The sequence below is a fragment of the Pocillopora verrucosa genome, chromosome 6 (genome assembly GCF_036669915.1).
Source record: "Pocillopora verrucosa isolate sample1 chromosome 6, ASM3666991v2, whole genome shotgun sequence".
Lineage (NCBI taxonomy): Eukaryota > Metazoa > Cnidaria > Anthozoa > Scleractinia > Pocilloporidae > Pocillopora > Pocillopora verrucosa.
Window position 1 is genome coordinate 7,687,449 of NC_089317.1, and position 16,218 is coordinate 7,703,666.

General features: G+C 38.5%; 2 protein-coding genes across 9 annotated transcripts; both read right to left on the minus strand.

The window, feature by feature from the left end:
* Positions 1-1,109: 1,109 nt before the first annotated feature.
* On the minus strand, positions 1,110-3,751 carry LOC131774136 (BTB/POZ domain-containing protein KCTD7-like). The gene is made up of 3 exons (XM_059090158.2): positions 3,716-3,751; positions 2,175-2,408; positions 1,110-1,718 (listed from the first exon to the last, which is right to left on the minus strand). Exons 1-3 carry the CDS (start codon positions 3,749-3,751, stop codon positions 1,158-1,160), a joined length of 831 nt encoding a protein of 276 aa, XP_058946141.2. The 3' UTR covers positions 1,110-1,157.
* Positions 3,752-5,218: 1,467 nt separating this feature from the next.
* LOC131774140 (BTB/POZ domain-containing protein KCTD7-like) lies at positions 5,219-15,259 on the minus strand. 8 transcript variants are annotated; one of them, XM_059090164.2, is made up of 4 exons: positions 15,034-15,259; positions 8,709-8,831; positions 7,332-7,571; positions 5,219-6,978 (listed from the first exon to the last, which is right to left on the minus strand). In XM_059090164.2, the coding sequence occupies exons 2-4, from the start codon at positions 8,778-8,780 to the stop codon at positions 6,427-6,429; spliced, it is 864 nt and encodes a 287-aa protein (XP_058946147.1). In that variant the 5' UTR covers positions 8,781-8,831; positions 15,034-15,259; the 3' UTR covers positions 5,219-6,426. The 8 variants fall into 8 exon arrangements, with proteins under 8 accessions (XP_058946147.1, XP_058946144.1, XP_058946146.1 ...); XM_059090161.2 differs by having other exon boundaries at positions 7,332-7,586; XM_059090163.2 differs by lacking the exon at positions 15,034-15,259 and adding an exon at positions 12,414-12,701 and having other exon boundaries at positions 7,332-7,586.
* Between the last annotated feature and the right edge of the window lie 959 nt (positions 15,260-16,218).

Consider the following 16,218-nt stretch of genomic DNA (forward strand, 5'->3'; position numbering starts at 1 on the left):
TGACTGAAATAGGTATCTTTCGCGCTCTTACTTCAACCCACCGCACTGCTTTGTCTATCCGAGAAAATTACTGTTCGAACGTTCCTCCCAGCTAGAAATTTAGGACAACTTGACGATGTATTGGCTTAGTTCGTGACGTTACGGGAGACTTCTCTCCAGCCTGATTGCCTCCATTTCGGCGATTGTAAAGAAAATGACAGACTTGTGTTTCGTAACATTTTTATTATTTAGTGATAATGTTAATTTTTTCGTTTCTAGTCACGGGCATATGCCTCAATCAGGACACTTATTATATTTCTTCTTAATCACTCACAATACCGTCACAGCAGACTTACAAAACGTAAAACAATAAGAAAAACAACCAAGCATAAAAAACAAAACAAACAGTATTATTTCAAACCACTTTGGGAAATTCTGACATTAATTTTTGGCACAAGCTTTGTAAGATGAAAATTACGGATGATTTGCAACGACGTAAGGAGCGCACGCAACAAAGTTGATAGTTAGCACTGTAAGCACCATCGGTATCACTGAGTCCTAAGATGGACTGACCTTATTTCGACCCTTATCCCCTTATTTCCTATATAAATATCGATTATTTATGTATGGACAGATTATTTCACATTTGAAAACATTTCTATTGTCTTAAAGCTGCGCTTACGGAGTCGATTAGGTAGCCATTTGCGTGTGTGTGTGTTCCAAAGCTTAAGAAAATTTATGACTTTTCAAACTACTTGTTTTAGTTTGTCTAAGAATCATTATTCATTCACCGGAATCGACTTGGTATATCACAAGATCTTGTCTGTGTTTATACCTAACTTATTTCAAAAGTATTTTTGAAAGACAACTTCGTATTCAATTAAAATGTTTATAACGTAACACAATAGGCCTCTTCGCTACGTTGTTCAGACCATATACTTCAAGATATATCAAAGCTCTTAACATATAATTTTTTTTTCTCTGACCAGTTTTTAATAGAAAGTGTTGTGTATGTTAAGACTTGTATGAAGTTCCTTTGCAAAAATAATTTGAACTTATGAAATTAGCTATATTTTAAGCTGGCGCAGAGCCAGTTCCAAAGTACGCATTGCAGACCTGTTCATAGGCGCTTGTTCCGCGCTTTTCGATCATAACTACCAGTTACAGTTAGTTGAATTCTAGCGCGTACACCATTCAAACTCGATCACGTGCTCCGTGATGTTCAACTGACACTCTTCCTTACCTATCCCATAATACACCTTGGCGTTCTTACACTGAATGGTTATTTCACGAAGGCTGACAGCGTATCCCTTGCTTATCAAATCAGCCAGGGTCATATCCACAAAAGCTTTCATCTCAGCATCTTTTAAGGGACAAACCACAGGTTCCGTTTCTTTCACGCGACGTTGCACATTTTCAAACGTGTCGTGAATTTGCACTGATCCCCGTTTAGCGGGTTTGCAAACAATCAGGTTGTGCGCTTGCGGACCAACACAGTCTCCGCATTCCATAATCTTTTTATGATCCTCTTGCGACAGCAGGCTCACTTTGCTCGTGGACGTCAAATTTTGAAGACTCTTGTTTTGTGCGCAAGTGATAATCTGTTGTTGCCACTTTTCAAAATCACTTCCCAGTTTATATTTCCTCGCCTCTTCCAATTTGTGCGCAAAAACGTTTGAAAAACGTTCTAGAGTGTCGATCAAGCCTTCTATTTGGTAGAATTGCGCTTCTTTGTAAACCTTTGAAGACAATTGCATAAGAAATGAAGAAATGACTTTAAGAACCCTTTGAATGACTAAGCGCCATACTGCGCAGGATAGAAGTCAGGAACTCCTTTCTGCTACAACCTTTTGCCAAGTTCTAATGGAACACTCCATATTTTTCGGCTGCATGTCCAATTATCTGTCACCAGATAGGTAGGAGAGGGGGGGGGGGGGCGGATAATCAATCGTTTATTGAGCGTGACGTTTGGACTGCTACACTGCTAGTCGTCTTCAAATATGAATACGGTCACTTCTTTTGGATGTTGAAGGTATACACATTTCCTCTACAGCAAGTCTTTTAATTAGTGATTTTTTTACTTATTGCCATGAGATGAACTATTCTAACATATTAGATACCCAGCGTGTCTTTGCGTTTTATTTATGTGGTAATTTAAATGAAAACTATCAAAGGATAATTTAGCCATCGCTTACCTCGAGGGCTCTTTCAGCAGATGGTAGCTGTGTACTATCTCGAAGATAATTCAGGATTTCTTTGAAGTACGTTCCATCCCGATCAATAAAATATCTCCCTTCACTATCTGTGTCCAGTTCGTGCCGGCCACTAAACATGGCGGCTAACATAGAGTCCTTATCCTTGGTCAATGTGGATAGAGTAGTTACAAAGTGGTATCCACCAACATTAAGCGGTATCACCCGGGGTAAAGACTGTGTGAATGGAAAGAAGCACACGGAAAAAATTAGCTGGAGTAAAAGAGAAACCGTGGGGTTTCGTAACAGTTCTTCATTAATTGTCATTTAACAGTTTTCTTATTCAAGTCGTCGTTCCTTGTGGAAATTGTTTAATAAACTCGAAACCTGCATCTCGTGGGGCCTCACGGCTTTTTCGGGCCCTAATCACGGGAATTTTCCCCGCGCGGGGCCCTAGGCCTCTCCCGATTGTGCTCGTAAATGTTGGGAAAGAGTTGCCAAAAAATTGCTAAAACTCCGAAAATTTGCTACCCAAATTTCAATAATTGCTTCCTAAATTTCTTGATATATTTAAATAAACGTTGATTAAAAAATATACTTCCCGTTCTTTACAATATTTTCCGACATTGATCAGCCTGGCCTTAAAGAGTTGCTCGCAAATATGTGCTGAATTTTAGGTATTCTTTGATGGAACGCAATAGGTCTGTGAAACGTTGTCGAGTGACGGGTCAAAAGATTAATTAATTGCAGTCATCAGTAATCCGTGCCACCATTAAAAAGAGTTTTCAAAGTCCTAATCATTTCCGGAAATTTTCAAAAATCTCTCAGGATGTCACAAATATTTTTATTAGAGATGAGAGAAGCTGAACATTTTCTTTGACTGGAGACTAGGCATCACGCGATTAATTTCTATTCAAATTCATTAAACTTTTGAAAGGTTAGAGACACGAAATATCATAATAGTATAGGTATACCAAAAAAATTCAAACAGATTATTTGAAGGGGACTCCGACACAGCCATTCTTCAAGGTGTCACGCTTCTAGCGCCAATTTCACGCAACGCTCTCCCCAAACGCGTCTATTGGGGTAAGTGCGTGACATCCCAAAGAACGGTTGCAGACTGTGAAGGTGATTGATTCAAAAGCCAGAACAAGGTGAACTAACACCCCAAAGAATCGTATAGACCGAAATACTGTGATGGATAGAGATTGCAAAAGCTGGCGTGTCATCTTAAGAACCTACTCCGAAGACAACCCTATTTCGGTATCCGACACTATCAATTTTAATCGCGAGGTCAATGGGCTAAGTATGCCCACGATAAGTCGAAAATGGAGTCGTACTCGATGCTTGCTTTCCAAAGATATCAGTATTAACCTGTACCGCGTTGCAATTTTTCCTCAAATTTCTAATCAAGTGTTGTAAATCCGGGTTTGAATCCTGGATCCTTGCGGCCTCGCAGAAACTCAGGTAGGAAGTATTACCCCCAACAGACATTTTCATGGGAAATTAAATGCGTAGTAACCTGAATGTCCTTGTAAACTTACCGAGATTGTGCGTACTGCTTCACTGTGTCCAACCATAGCTAAAAGTCTTGTCTTTGAGAACGCTATTGCTCACATGATATGTTTGCAACAATACATCGATTAAGCAACGACTTGCGTAAGCTGCAAAGATAAATACGAGAGAGAGGTGTTGAAAAATTTCACAACTGTACTGGGTAAGAAGGGATTTCTATTTTTATTTTTTTGTACACGATGGCTTCTTAAATAAAATATGAATTTAACGGTTTATGTGCTTTCTATCGCTATGAAAGCCAAAGATCGGTTAAACATGACTATGTAGTTAGCTCAAGTTTTTATAAAGGTCCAGATAGTCGTGAACGGTCTTTTTGTCTATAAATGGCAATGTCGTTCGATATTTAAACAGGGTTATCAATTTTATTTCCTATGGGAAAGTCAATGTAAGCTTGTCCATATCTAGATAAACAGATTAAATTGAGCTCTTTTACTGCACGTAACCTGTACTAAGAAGAAAGCTTATTGAAATATCTGAGTTTTATTTTTTGTCGCTTGCACCTTAAATATGATCACTATCAAAACATTCACTTCCTTAATTAACGTTTAACCCGTATGCCTGCTCAGACTCAAAAAGTCGATGATTTCATTCGCTCTGTTTTGATATCGCGTAATGAGAACAACAGACGCTTGTGACACCTGAGAATCTTCAACCGTCAACAGATTCAAACGCTTAACCTAGAAAGACCTCTCGTATCAGTTTCTTTTTATCATAGCTTGCGTAACTGACAGTTTTGTGTGTGCTGAGGAAAGAGTTATGAAGCTGTGAGCGTTGAAAGGTAAATGTTACTTCCAGACCCAAGCCACTTGTGGCCTCGCTCTAGCGCTCACAAAACCGCAAGCAACGTAGCGAGTAAATAATAATTATTAGTGCTGGTGCAGTTCCGTGTATTTTTTCAGTAAGATTCTTTCGTATAAGATTATAAACTGGTTATTTTTTTTTTCAGTGAGCTTTTGGCTGAAATTTGCAAAACTCGTGTCACAAACCCCTGTTGGGAAACATCAATAACATATTACATTGCATTGTATTTTTGAGTCTAAATGTGTCGTAACACAGGTTTAGATAGGATCTCACCTTAACAGAACGCTTAAATGAAGTCAGCTGGTCCTCAACCATCAAAAAGGCTTAAAATCTTTATACTTAACAGTTTAAAAATATTCCATTTTTTTATTTCCAACCGTCAATAAAGCTAACTGATATTAGTCGTTTAATCTCTAAGATATTCCTCAGTGACTAGCATCTAATTTCTCCTCACAATATCACTACTGTATCACACATTAAGGTCACGAGATTTAAAAGAAATGATCACCAACTAAAAAAGCTCTTTAGTGTTAAACAAATTCTCCTTTTCAGCACCACAGGATTTGTACAGAGAACAGTATGGAGAATATTCATAATGATGTTAGGGTGTTAAGGGCTAAGCACTGAAGATGGTATCAAGGTGTGTTGTATATAAACAATCGGCTCAGATATTTGGTTCTGTAAAAGCCTTTTATTCATCTTTGTTCAGTCAGTTTCTATCATCAATATTCATGGCGACTTCCCTCTGGAAACACTTCGAGTGTCGTGCGTATTATCGATAAGACATCTATCGCTGAATACTCTACCTCTTTAATTTTTATTTGTTCAGATTTGTGAGGAAAGGTTAACAGGTGAGCAGCATTTTCAACCTTAAAATTGTCAAAACTATTTCGACAATCTGTATAAAGGGAAACAGTCGGAATAGTTTTGTGGAAATATTTTGCCAAGTGCGGCTATCAATGAGAGGCTCATTATGGTTAACCGATCGCTTAAAAACAGCCAAACTAAAAAGTCGTTAGGTGTAAAAATTGACGAATTTTAAGTCGTAAAAAAAGTTAATCGTAAAGAACATTTCTAGTGACCAAAATGGAAATGTATTAACTTCTATAACTCTGATTTTTTCCCTGCAAATTAAATTTGACTTTAACAACCCGCTTTTTTCTTGAGGATTTTCTTTAGGTTGTCTTAAAAACAGAAGCGAAAAAACTTACGTAAAACTTTATGTACCTAGATTGGTCATGAAAATTTAGCATAGCTTGATCAATCAAAGAATTTTGTGGCTGAAAAGTACATGAAGAAGTGATTCCATTGTGTTAAATGAGTAAAGTGAGCGTTCTTCGCAAGCATCGTTTCGGACGCTCTTAGGTGTCTGGGAAACCACGACACCTAAATTTCAACGTTATCTTGATTTATCCGCTCGCTTCACTTAAATATCCATAGTCTCCTGACACGCCTCCATTAAGGTCTTAGAGGGGAATTCCAGTAAACGTATTTAAATAAAGCAATCAATTTTTCAGTCTCACACCACAAAGAATTCTGTGGAACAAGCTGTATTTCTTTTTTTGCGTATCAGGCGAGCGAAAGTTAATGCGAGTCGAGCGAGAGGAGCAAGTCGTGGATGAGGTTGTCACGCCTTTCGCGTTTCCGTCGTGCTTGTCTAAAACACGCACAAACGACGCCTTTTCTATAGACTACTCCTAAGTGGAGGGGGACTGGAGAGTAGGAGCTCAAAACAATAAAGGATAGGAGGAGCCTGGGAATGCGTACGGGGGTAGGAACTTCTTGATATGGAGGAGGGGGAAGAACATAAAATGGGGAACATCCCCCACCCCCACCCCCACCCCCACGGGGCTCGTGAACGCTAGTCAAGGTAGCCTATTTACCATTCAAACTCGACCACATGTTCCGTGACGTTGAATCGACACTCCTCTTTCCCTATCCCGTAATGCAGCTTGACATTCTTGCAGCGGATTTTTTCCTCACGAAAGCTAACGCAGTAGCCATTATTTTTCAAGTCGGCCTCGGTGATGCTTATGAACATTTTCATATCTGCGTTCGATAGAATACAAACAACAAGGTCAGTTTCCCTGAACCGTCGCTGTACGTAATCGAATGTCTCCTGGTGATGAACGACTCCTTGTGTAGCAGGTTTGGACACTACCAGATTGTGCGCATGCGGACCAATGCAGTCTCCGCATTCCATAACCTTTTTATGATCCTCTTGCGACAGCAGGCTCACTTTGCTTGTTGACGTCAAGTTTTGAAGACTCTTGTTTTGTGCGCAAGTGATGATCTGTTGTTGCCACTTTTCAAAATCGCTTCCCAGCTTAGATTTCTTTGCCTCTTCTAGTTTATGTGCAAAGACGTTTGAGAAACGATCTAGAGTGTCGATCAGGCCTTGTATTTGGTAGAATTGCGCTTCTTTGTAAACCTGCAATAATGAAATACTCATTTAGCCTTTAAGGAGCACGCTGAATTTTCAACACTTCAATTCCGTTCGCCTTCAGTTATGGTGAAATGTGGAGGCCGTTACCCTTTTTTACCTGAATGGGAATACACCATAAGAGATTCGACATTGTCATGGCTTTAGTAATAATAATAATAATAATAATAATAATAATAATAATATTAATGATAAGAATTGGAAGCATGTAAACAAGGTCTCTATGCTCTTATAATTCCAGAAAAATACTTATAAAACTGGAAACGACTGTCGTCAGTCGAAACCTTAAGAAAGATATATCTTCCTTGCCTGAAGGCTCAAGATGACTGTAAAGTTCTTACCTCGAGAGCTCTGTCAGCGTTTGGCAGCTGCGTACTGTCTCGAAGATAATTCAGGATTTCTTTGAAGTACGTTCCATCCCGGTCGATAAAATATCTCCCTTCACTGTCCGTGTCCAGTTCATGCCGGCCGCTGAACATGGCGGCTAACATAGAGTCTTTATCCTTGGTCAATGTAGACAACTTAGTCTCAAAATAGTATCCACCAACATTGATTGCTATGACGCGGGGTAGAGACTGCGCCTGAAAGAAAGGAGACTGTACATATCTGATTGAAGAAATAGGAAAAAAAAATATGTCTCACTTCATAGCCCATCCCTCCACCGGAGGGGGGTGAGCTACAAATTTGGCCTTAATAGTTAAACGCAGAGAAAGAAGCCACAGGTTTTGAATCTTAAACGAAACTAAATGAATCGTAAACGAAACTACCAGCTTCATAGCCTTCCGCCTTCACAGACTGTACAGAGCTCAGAAATACTGATTTAGGTAAGTAGCATATTATAAATGTGAAGGCTGAAAAGACCGACTACTCCGGCTCGTTAGAACTGCTTAAATTATAACCTGCACTAAGTGGACACATTGTTATAGGCGTACACTAACAAGGTACGCAAGGGCTTCCACTAAATACGGGTTTCTTCTGTTCTCAAACACAAGTATGGACTCCGATTAAAATCATGCAATCAGTGCTCGATTGATATACGGACTTTTAAGATTGGTGGTTTGGCTTGCCGCTTACATAGACGTATGTTTTTTTTTTTTTTTTTTTTTCTTTTCAAGCTTGAATGCCTCCCTCGCATAAGCCCCGTGGTTTCTGGAGGCTCCTTTGCCATCTATTACAATACTGTTTTTAATAAGTTTTGTAAAATTACTAATTTTGTGCTGTAAACGTCCTTTCTCTTATGAATGGCGAATTGAATTTGTATTGTGTTGTTCAGCTAAAGTGGCTCGAAACAGTTTAACTCGTTTTCCTTGACTGATAGTAACTTTCACACGTATTTGTTAGTTTCATTGAAAATGGTTTCAAAACATCGTCAATTATTTCTCAACCTGTTGAGAACCTCTTTTGAGTCATAAGGCTACCATAGGAACAATGTAGTTTCGTAGAAAACTCGTAATTTTTAGTGGTATGCTCCTGTAACTCAAGAACGAGCTCGGTGACCTTAATTTTTCATTATTGAATTGGAATCGGCATATCAAGATTGATCTTTTTCGAAAATTTTTAAAGGGACAAGCTCTTTTCAAGGTGTTTCTGAACTGTACTTATCTTACACCGTTTTCAAGGGAACAAACGGAAAAGAGCGTTAGTTTTGTTGACAGCATAAAGAACAGGTCTCCTAAAGTAACAGGTTGCTTAAACATAGGAGGAGTTGCAAAACTTACTAAATTTGTGTGCTCCTGTTCATTGCGTCCAACCATGCTGGAGTTGCACTTTGAAAGAGATATTCCTTGCATTGAGGTTCAAAAGTCCTAAAGCTTCGTATAGTAAAGCGACGCTTGCTTAAGCTGGAAAATATATTTACAACAAAAGGTGTTAAAATGTCAGCCGGCTCGATTCGGTTGGAATACTTCGCTCATAATGTTTTTCTATGTATTATCTAATATTGTGTGACGTGAATAGGATAAGAAACCTTTTTGAAAGTTATTTCTTGTAGATTTGAAAAGTTGTAATCTCTAATTAGAGACCAATCGTAAAGTCGCAATTGCCCGAGGAGGAGGTGGAGGATTGTGTGTGTGGGGGGGGGGGGGGGGGGAGGGAGGGTTGTGGGGATCACGGAGGGGGAAATCAGTTGTCGCCAACAAAGAATAGAGGGGTAATGAAGGTGGGGGTGTTGTTTATAAGAATATCAAAGGGCCTTGTAGGGGATCAGATAATTTTTATCGTGACACAATCAAAATCCTTTTAATTCCCCCTCCTCTCAAATGATAGTTTTCAAAAACCTGGTTTGTTCGTTGGACTATTTTCATCTCATGAAGGCTTCAGTTGCCTTGGAAATTTGAAGGATTGAGGGCTGCAAAAACCCGCAAAAATTTTACCAGCAAAGTAGAATGATGAAGATTCATTCATGGGTTTCGAAAGCTAAAAATAACAACCTGTAGGCGAGCAGGCTATCAATGACGGTGCAGTACATGCTGTGAAGCCGAGTGAAAGGGGCTGGGGAGGAGCATAGAGTCAAGGTGTACATCGTTACGAGCCGGCTTGGCTCGTCGGCTTGTCGTCATGGTGACAGATGTGGGGATTGTCCCGTTTCTATACTGCCTAAGGCAAAGTTTGTTTAATGCTATAGTGTTAGCGATTTATAGCAATATTCTCTCCACTGCGGAAGCAATTCCTAGCGACTTACATCAAGGATTTATTTTTGGGGAAGATGTTGAGATCGAATAACAGCCGAAAATGAATGAATCATGGAAAACCTGTTTGCATCATCCGGATGACGTAATATACGTAATAGAAAATTGATTTGTTTAAAAAACAAACAGTAGAACTTGCAGGTTTTCTGTCTTAAAAAAAAAGGTGCGAACTCATATTACCAGCATCACACATGCAACGAATGTGAAGTTGACCTTTTTTCGATTTCCGGTCTTCTAGAGGCACCAATGTTGATAAATACGAGTTCAAATGATTTATTTTTAATTTTCCAAGACTAAACTCTTGTTTTGAATGATTGTACAGCTTACTAAACGAATCTGGCGGTAAAAATAGCGAGAAATCATTAAATAAAAATGGAAACTTTCTTTGTAGAAGAATTGATCAAAACCAAATGATGTAAAACAAAATTACCTTTCTTGTTTGAATTCATCAGTGGCCATCGTCTGCGCAAAATGTAAATTTCCGTCGATCCTCGAAGTATCCTAGTCTTGCTATATATTTCTTATCCACCAGATATAATTTTTTTTTCAATCTTGTGTGATCGAAAATGTTATCCTGATACATTTAGCATATGTATTTATATATATATATTTTTGGATATTTCTCTACCCGGTGGTTTTAATCGGAGGGCTTTGGCCGTATGTAAACAAGCTTCCACAGGATCTAGTTTCAAATATTATTCAACATCTGGGGAAAGCGTTCGATAAAAGAAATCTTACCCACGCTAATTTGCTAGTCTTCTGAAAAATTTGGATCACACCAAAAACCTTTTTGTGTTTAATCTCATAGATTTATCGTAAATCTACGACGTCTCTTGAAAATTCTGTTGATATATGCGGGATCAATTCACATCAAAATTAACGACAGTAAAAATTCATTATTACCTCGGTAACCCTGGTTTTTCCTCGCTAAAAAATCGATTGTTATCACCCTCATCCGCTCGTAGATTCTAAAATATACCTTTTTTTTTCCTCTGCCACTTCTCTCCTTTTCTAGTAATTCAGTTGGACTTTACAATATATTTAGTTTACACACAGGAGTACTCGCGTCGTATCAGTGGCTTTCTCATTGTCTTTTTTGACAACACCTGCTGATACCGTGTGGGACTAGTGACTAGCCCAGGCCTCTCTCCGATTTATACAAGTTATAGAGAATTTCTCTTACACGGGAAATAAACTCGGGCTCTATCAAAGAAGCTCAAACAAGCCTTTAATTTTTTTCATTGAGAAGGTGTTAGACCATAAAGTTATGAAAATCGCCCGGATCATAACGATCTGAAGCGTAGGCGATGAGTAGTTTTCATATGAACATTGTAACCGCGGATTTCTTTTTTACTATTTTCAGTGGGATTACGGCAATTCAATGATATTATCAATCTGTTTCTGGTTAAACCAGAATGCTCTTCGGGTGCTTCGTTTGAAAAGTCTCGATCCATCGAGCCTTACGCTAACTCGAGCCCAAATCGATTTTTTCCATAGATTTCCTCAGTACTGCATTCAATGAAATTTTATCTTCGGCAACTCGAACCATTCACAGTTTCAACTCGCGCTCTCTATTGCCATTTCCTCTCAGGTCATTTCTTTCACAATTTATCCTTGATATCTCAAACAAGGTTTGAAAAATTGCGGCAAATCCAAAGAAAAAAACTGTTCTGTGATACCGTATTCTCCGTAATTTCAATCTGTGCCACAGATTGAAATTAGGAGAAGCAGTCGTCAAACATTTTACTTTCTCTTTCTTTTATACCTCTTACTGACCGAGTTCTAGGTCCGTACTACAAGTTACGGACCGATTTTTACCATGCAGATGTATGGCCAAGGGCGAAGTGCGTGGGCCATACTAGATCTGTGCATAATTATCAACGCAGTTTGAGCAGAAATAAACCAAACGCGGTTTTTTTCCTTATTTCCGGTAATTTGCTCTCAATTCCCGATTAGGTAATCCGGCCTTTTTAAATCAATTTTGAAGCAGTGGACTTATCGATTGTCGACCGTGGTAAGGAGCGACGTGATTTTCTTTTAGGTGATTACAACATCCTTGCAATTCTAGCTCAAGTAATTCGCTGAGACCTTCGATCAAGCAGTTTGTGGCTGGTGTACTGTAACAAACAATTGAAAATACAACTTGGTTAAATCAGTTTGGCCTGATCAAAATACCTAGGCGAATCGGGAAATGCCATTAAAATTGGCCGAAAATTTTCTTCTTCCTCAATGAAAATGTTCAGACATTTCTCATGGTAAAAAACAGAAACTCTTACAGAGATTCTACGAATTAAACATCATCTTAAAATTCGCGGTGACCTCAAATTAGTGTAACACTGTGCGCGGAAATCACTTTCAGAGTATTTCCGCCCAATGCAAGCAAATAGTAAAGAATTTAACAAAAGAAAAAAAATTAAACAATAATTCTGGAACTTGACGATCAGTTCACGGGAAGATAGCCTATATACCTATAGTTATGTCAGAAACCTTTTCAATTTGTGGATTTGCTATGTGTTGGTCTGGCGGAAACGTTTCGACGAAGTCTGCGATAAATCTGCGAAATATGAATTTGGATATCTTATATATACACTCATAGAAAAATTTTCTAAAGTATCGAATTTTAACTTAGAGGTAAGACTTCAATCAGCGGTTGTTACAGTCAAAATTCGTTGGCAGGATATTGACTCATTTCTTCCCCACTATTCTAAATAATTGTTGTCATTGCAATACTATTACCTTCGTACGATGTACGATTTTCCAGCTTGAAAATGTGACTATTACTTTCGATGATGGTGTTTATACATCAGCCATAAACTGACCAAACCACTGAGGTGATCAGGTTTTATTTCCCGAGAATGATCCTCGTCCTGGCGAAGATAAGCAGTACCTAGCCGCTATGTATCTTTGAGAACTGAATGACCTTTGTTTTCCAAAGGGTGAGGGTGGAAGGTATGTGCATCCCAAGATATTCGAGACTTAACTTTGATTTCTGTTCCTTTGCAGACGCAGCCGGAGAATAAAGACACTCATTTAAACTACTTTCCCCGAATTAAGGTTAATGTTGGGTTGGGGGGGGGGGGGGAGGGGTAAGAGCGCAGTTGCTCCTGTAGTTACTGACAACGATCTATTCCTTATACCTGTGGATATTTCCGCGTGTAAAATTACACCATTAATTCGGAGAAGGATAAACTGATGTCGGTGATGTCAGTTTTGTTACATAATCAGTTTCCTCGAGCGATAATGAACCGTCTACAGTTCTGGAACTATTCTTTTGGTTTGCCAACACGTGTACATCAGTGTCCGGCCCAAGGCAATTCTTTCAGCCATACTCCTTTCAATGTTTTTTTATCGTTTGTTTATCGTTCATGATCGAAGGAGTCTGATTGTTTTGCGACTTCTGATGTTTTGATAATAAATAGGTTAGGTTATAAATAGGTTTCAAGATTCTCTTCAGTTATTTTTCTTATCCAAGACAGTTTTTTGGCATTTGGGCCGAATGCTCCCTGATTTAATATGTTGATAAAACGCCGTGAAGTTGCAAGAACAGGGACGATATCGATGTCACATTACAAAGGGAATTTCCCGCCTTAGTTTCGTTTTATTTTTTTATTAACCTTTTAGTTCCCAAGATGTGATTGTTTTGAAATTCTCCCTTCTAACTGGTACACATTTCCTTGTAAAATAATTATGAGAATTTGGTGTTTATAGTTCATGATAAAAACGTCTTCCTGATAAGTTTGAGTATTCTAATTACCTGTTTGTTGGATAATGTATGGATATTATAGGGAGAAGTTACATGCTAATCATTCCTTGGAGTTGAATGGTGAAGGCTTACTCCTTAGAACGAGCGATGCACGGGGAACATGAAACATACTTTGTGTGAAAATAGTGTTTTCTACATGAGTTCTATCACAAATTCTGCTTTCTGATAGGTTTCGCCACTCGTCTGGCTCAGGCCTGGTTTGTTGTTAAGTTTTTAACAAAAGAGAGATTTATTCTATAACAATCAAATTGTTCGCTCGAGATTTGTGTACATGATGGTTGTTGATTCGGGTTTAATTCGCCACTATCAGCCATCACACGATGGACTCCATCGTGTGATCTCGGAGATCACACGCTCCTTGAATAGTCAGGTCATGTATGACGGAAGTAATCAAGGCCCATTTGTATAAAGGACGGATAACGCTATCCAACAGATAAATCACTATCCAGCGGATAAGTGATTGTAAAACATACTGCGTTATCCACCGGATAGAGTTTTATCCAGAGGATAGTATTATCCTACCTTCGAACAAGCGGGGCCAGATCGATTCGATGGGCTATTTTTTACTTTATTTTAACATTTTGCCGATCACAAGACTTGTACGGGCCTAGGCTTATACTGAGTTACATTCTTGAAAATAAAAAATCTTGGTTTCACAAAGATTGCAGAAAAGCAAAATATTCAGAGGGTCTCAAAGGGGTTTAACAGTTAGTTGTAAAACGGCAAACAAAATTAGCTGCTAGGCGTATAAATTGAGAAATTTTAACCGTTAGTCCTAAAGAAATTTAGCGGTGAAAAGTCTTCCTTTAATCTTAACGGAAAGTCATCACCCATTGAGACCCTGTATTTAAACAAACAACGCGAAATGAGTAAAGTTTAATACCAGGTTTGTGTTTTACTTTGGTTGAGCTGAAAATCCTCAAAGACCTTGTAGTCTTATAGAGAAACCAAGAAAACATCAACTGAGAACCTGGATCTTAAAATGCATCATTATTCAACTCAGCGATTCAGCCAGTGTAATTGTCATTGGGAGGGTTTTCGAACACAAATATTCCACAGCGATCCACATCAATAGTTTTAGAGTAATACACAAGTATCAAATCAGCCCAACTGTTATCGCGTCCATTTCTAGTGACATAAATTTCGGGGAAAAAAGGTTTTCTCGTCAGCTGGTAAGCTTATTCTACCAGTTAAGCTAATTTTAGTCACGGTTTAATCCTTAACCATGTAATTCTGAGAAATTCTGCTGTTTTTTTAATTAAAAAACATCGTATTATTTCTTTAGATTTGATCTTTTCCGCTTTACCAGCGTCATAATAACAAGGTTGTTCTATTTCCTGTTTGCCATTAATTTCTTTTCAGTCAGCCCTTTTTGCTCAGGTCCAACTACCATCAACGCAGAAAGATCACCAACGAATGTATATCTCGCAAACTCTCTGCTTTAAGAGCTTTGCTACAAAATTGTTGCATTTAAATAAAGCTTAAATAAAGGGTTAAGCTGTTGATATCAATTACATACAGAGTTACAAATCCCATTTTTTATCCCTCAATCATTTCATTTTCATTTTAAACGAGTATGTTAAAGTTACTTACCAGATTACGACTGGTTCTACCTTTCGTAAATCTTGAGGCGGTTACATCCAAATTCAAGATGAATCACGTAAATATTGGACAGTTTTGAATCGCCCATATTCACTGCGGTCGGTAATGAGACACGCAAACTTCATTCGTGTATAGGGTCACGAGTTTGGTACGCTGTCAATTACTGTAACAGCACGGGACCAGGACGGGTTGAAAGTGATTATAAATAATTATGACTAAAAAGATGAGAGGATTCCTTAAACAGCATCTGTTAAGCGAATACAGGCGTAAGCCCACTTTTGTCTTCACTTATAAATCGTGAAACGAACTTGTATCAGCTGACGCAGCCGTTTGTGACTCAAAATTTGTAATCTCTTGTAAATGCTTGAAAAACTTAATAGTTTCCATGTCGCGTTAAAACTTTACAGTTTCCAATTCGTGTTAAGTGTACGTTAAAAACGGTCGGAAATCCTAAGGAAGCCCAAAATGTAATATTTTATATTTTCTTTTTTACACCCAGAAGATCTCGTAAGCTGAAAAACACGGGACGCGTATATAAGAAATGTCTTGGTAACGGAAGGAGTAAGATAGCCAAGATAGCACGAGATAGCCGCGAACCACGGCACGAGCACGAGATAGCCGTGAACCACGACTATCTCGTGGTTCACTCGTAACAGACAGCTCGCGCAATCTCTTTTTTTCCTAGCAGGATTCTCGCGGGATTTCCCGCTTGTGACGCGCGAGCCATGACTCATGAAGTCCGCTGGCAAGCTTGGTTTAAAAGATTGATTTGAAATCGGTGTTGGAGCCTGAGAGACCTTCCACTGTATCAACCTTTCCATTCAAGAGATCTGAAGATCAATTCTTCAAAATGATGGCGCCGTATTTCTTTACTTCCTAGTCATGGTAATTTGGTGTATAACTTCTGAACTGATCTGTTTCCTCATATCCTGGAAGCGGAAGGTTTGTATATTATGCTGTATGCCTCAAAAACACACTCTGATCATATTAACTCGATGTTGGTCTTTGATACTAAATTTAATATTCTCAGCACGTGAACAAATCAGAATCGTATTGGCCCTAAAATTACTGCAACAACTCTTTTGAGAAAAGAAAACTTTAACTTTTCCATTTCATTCTGTTCGACAAAAAAACGTGAAATTTTCATATCAGTGAAATATTAATGGATAATTTTTA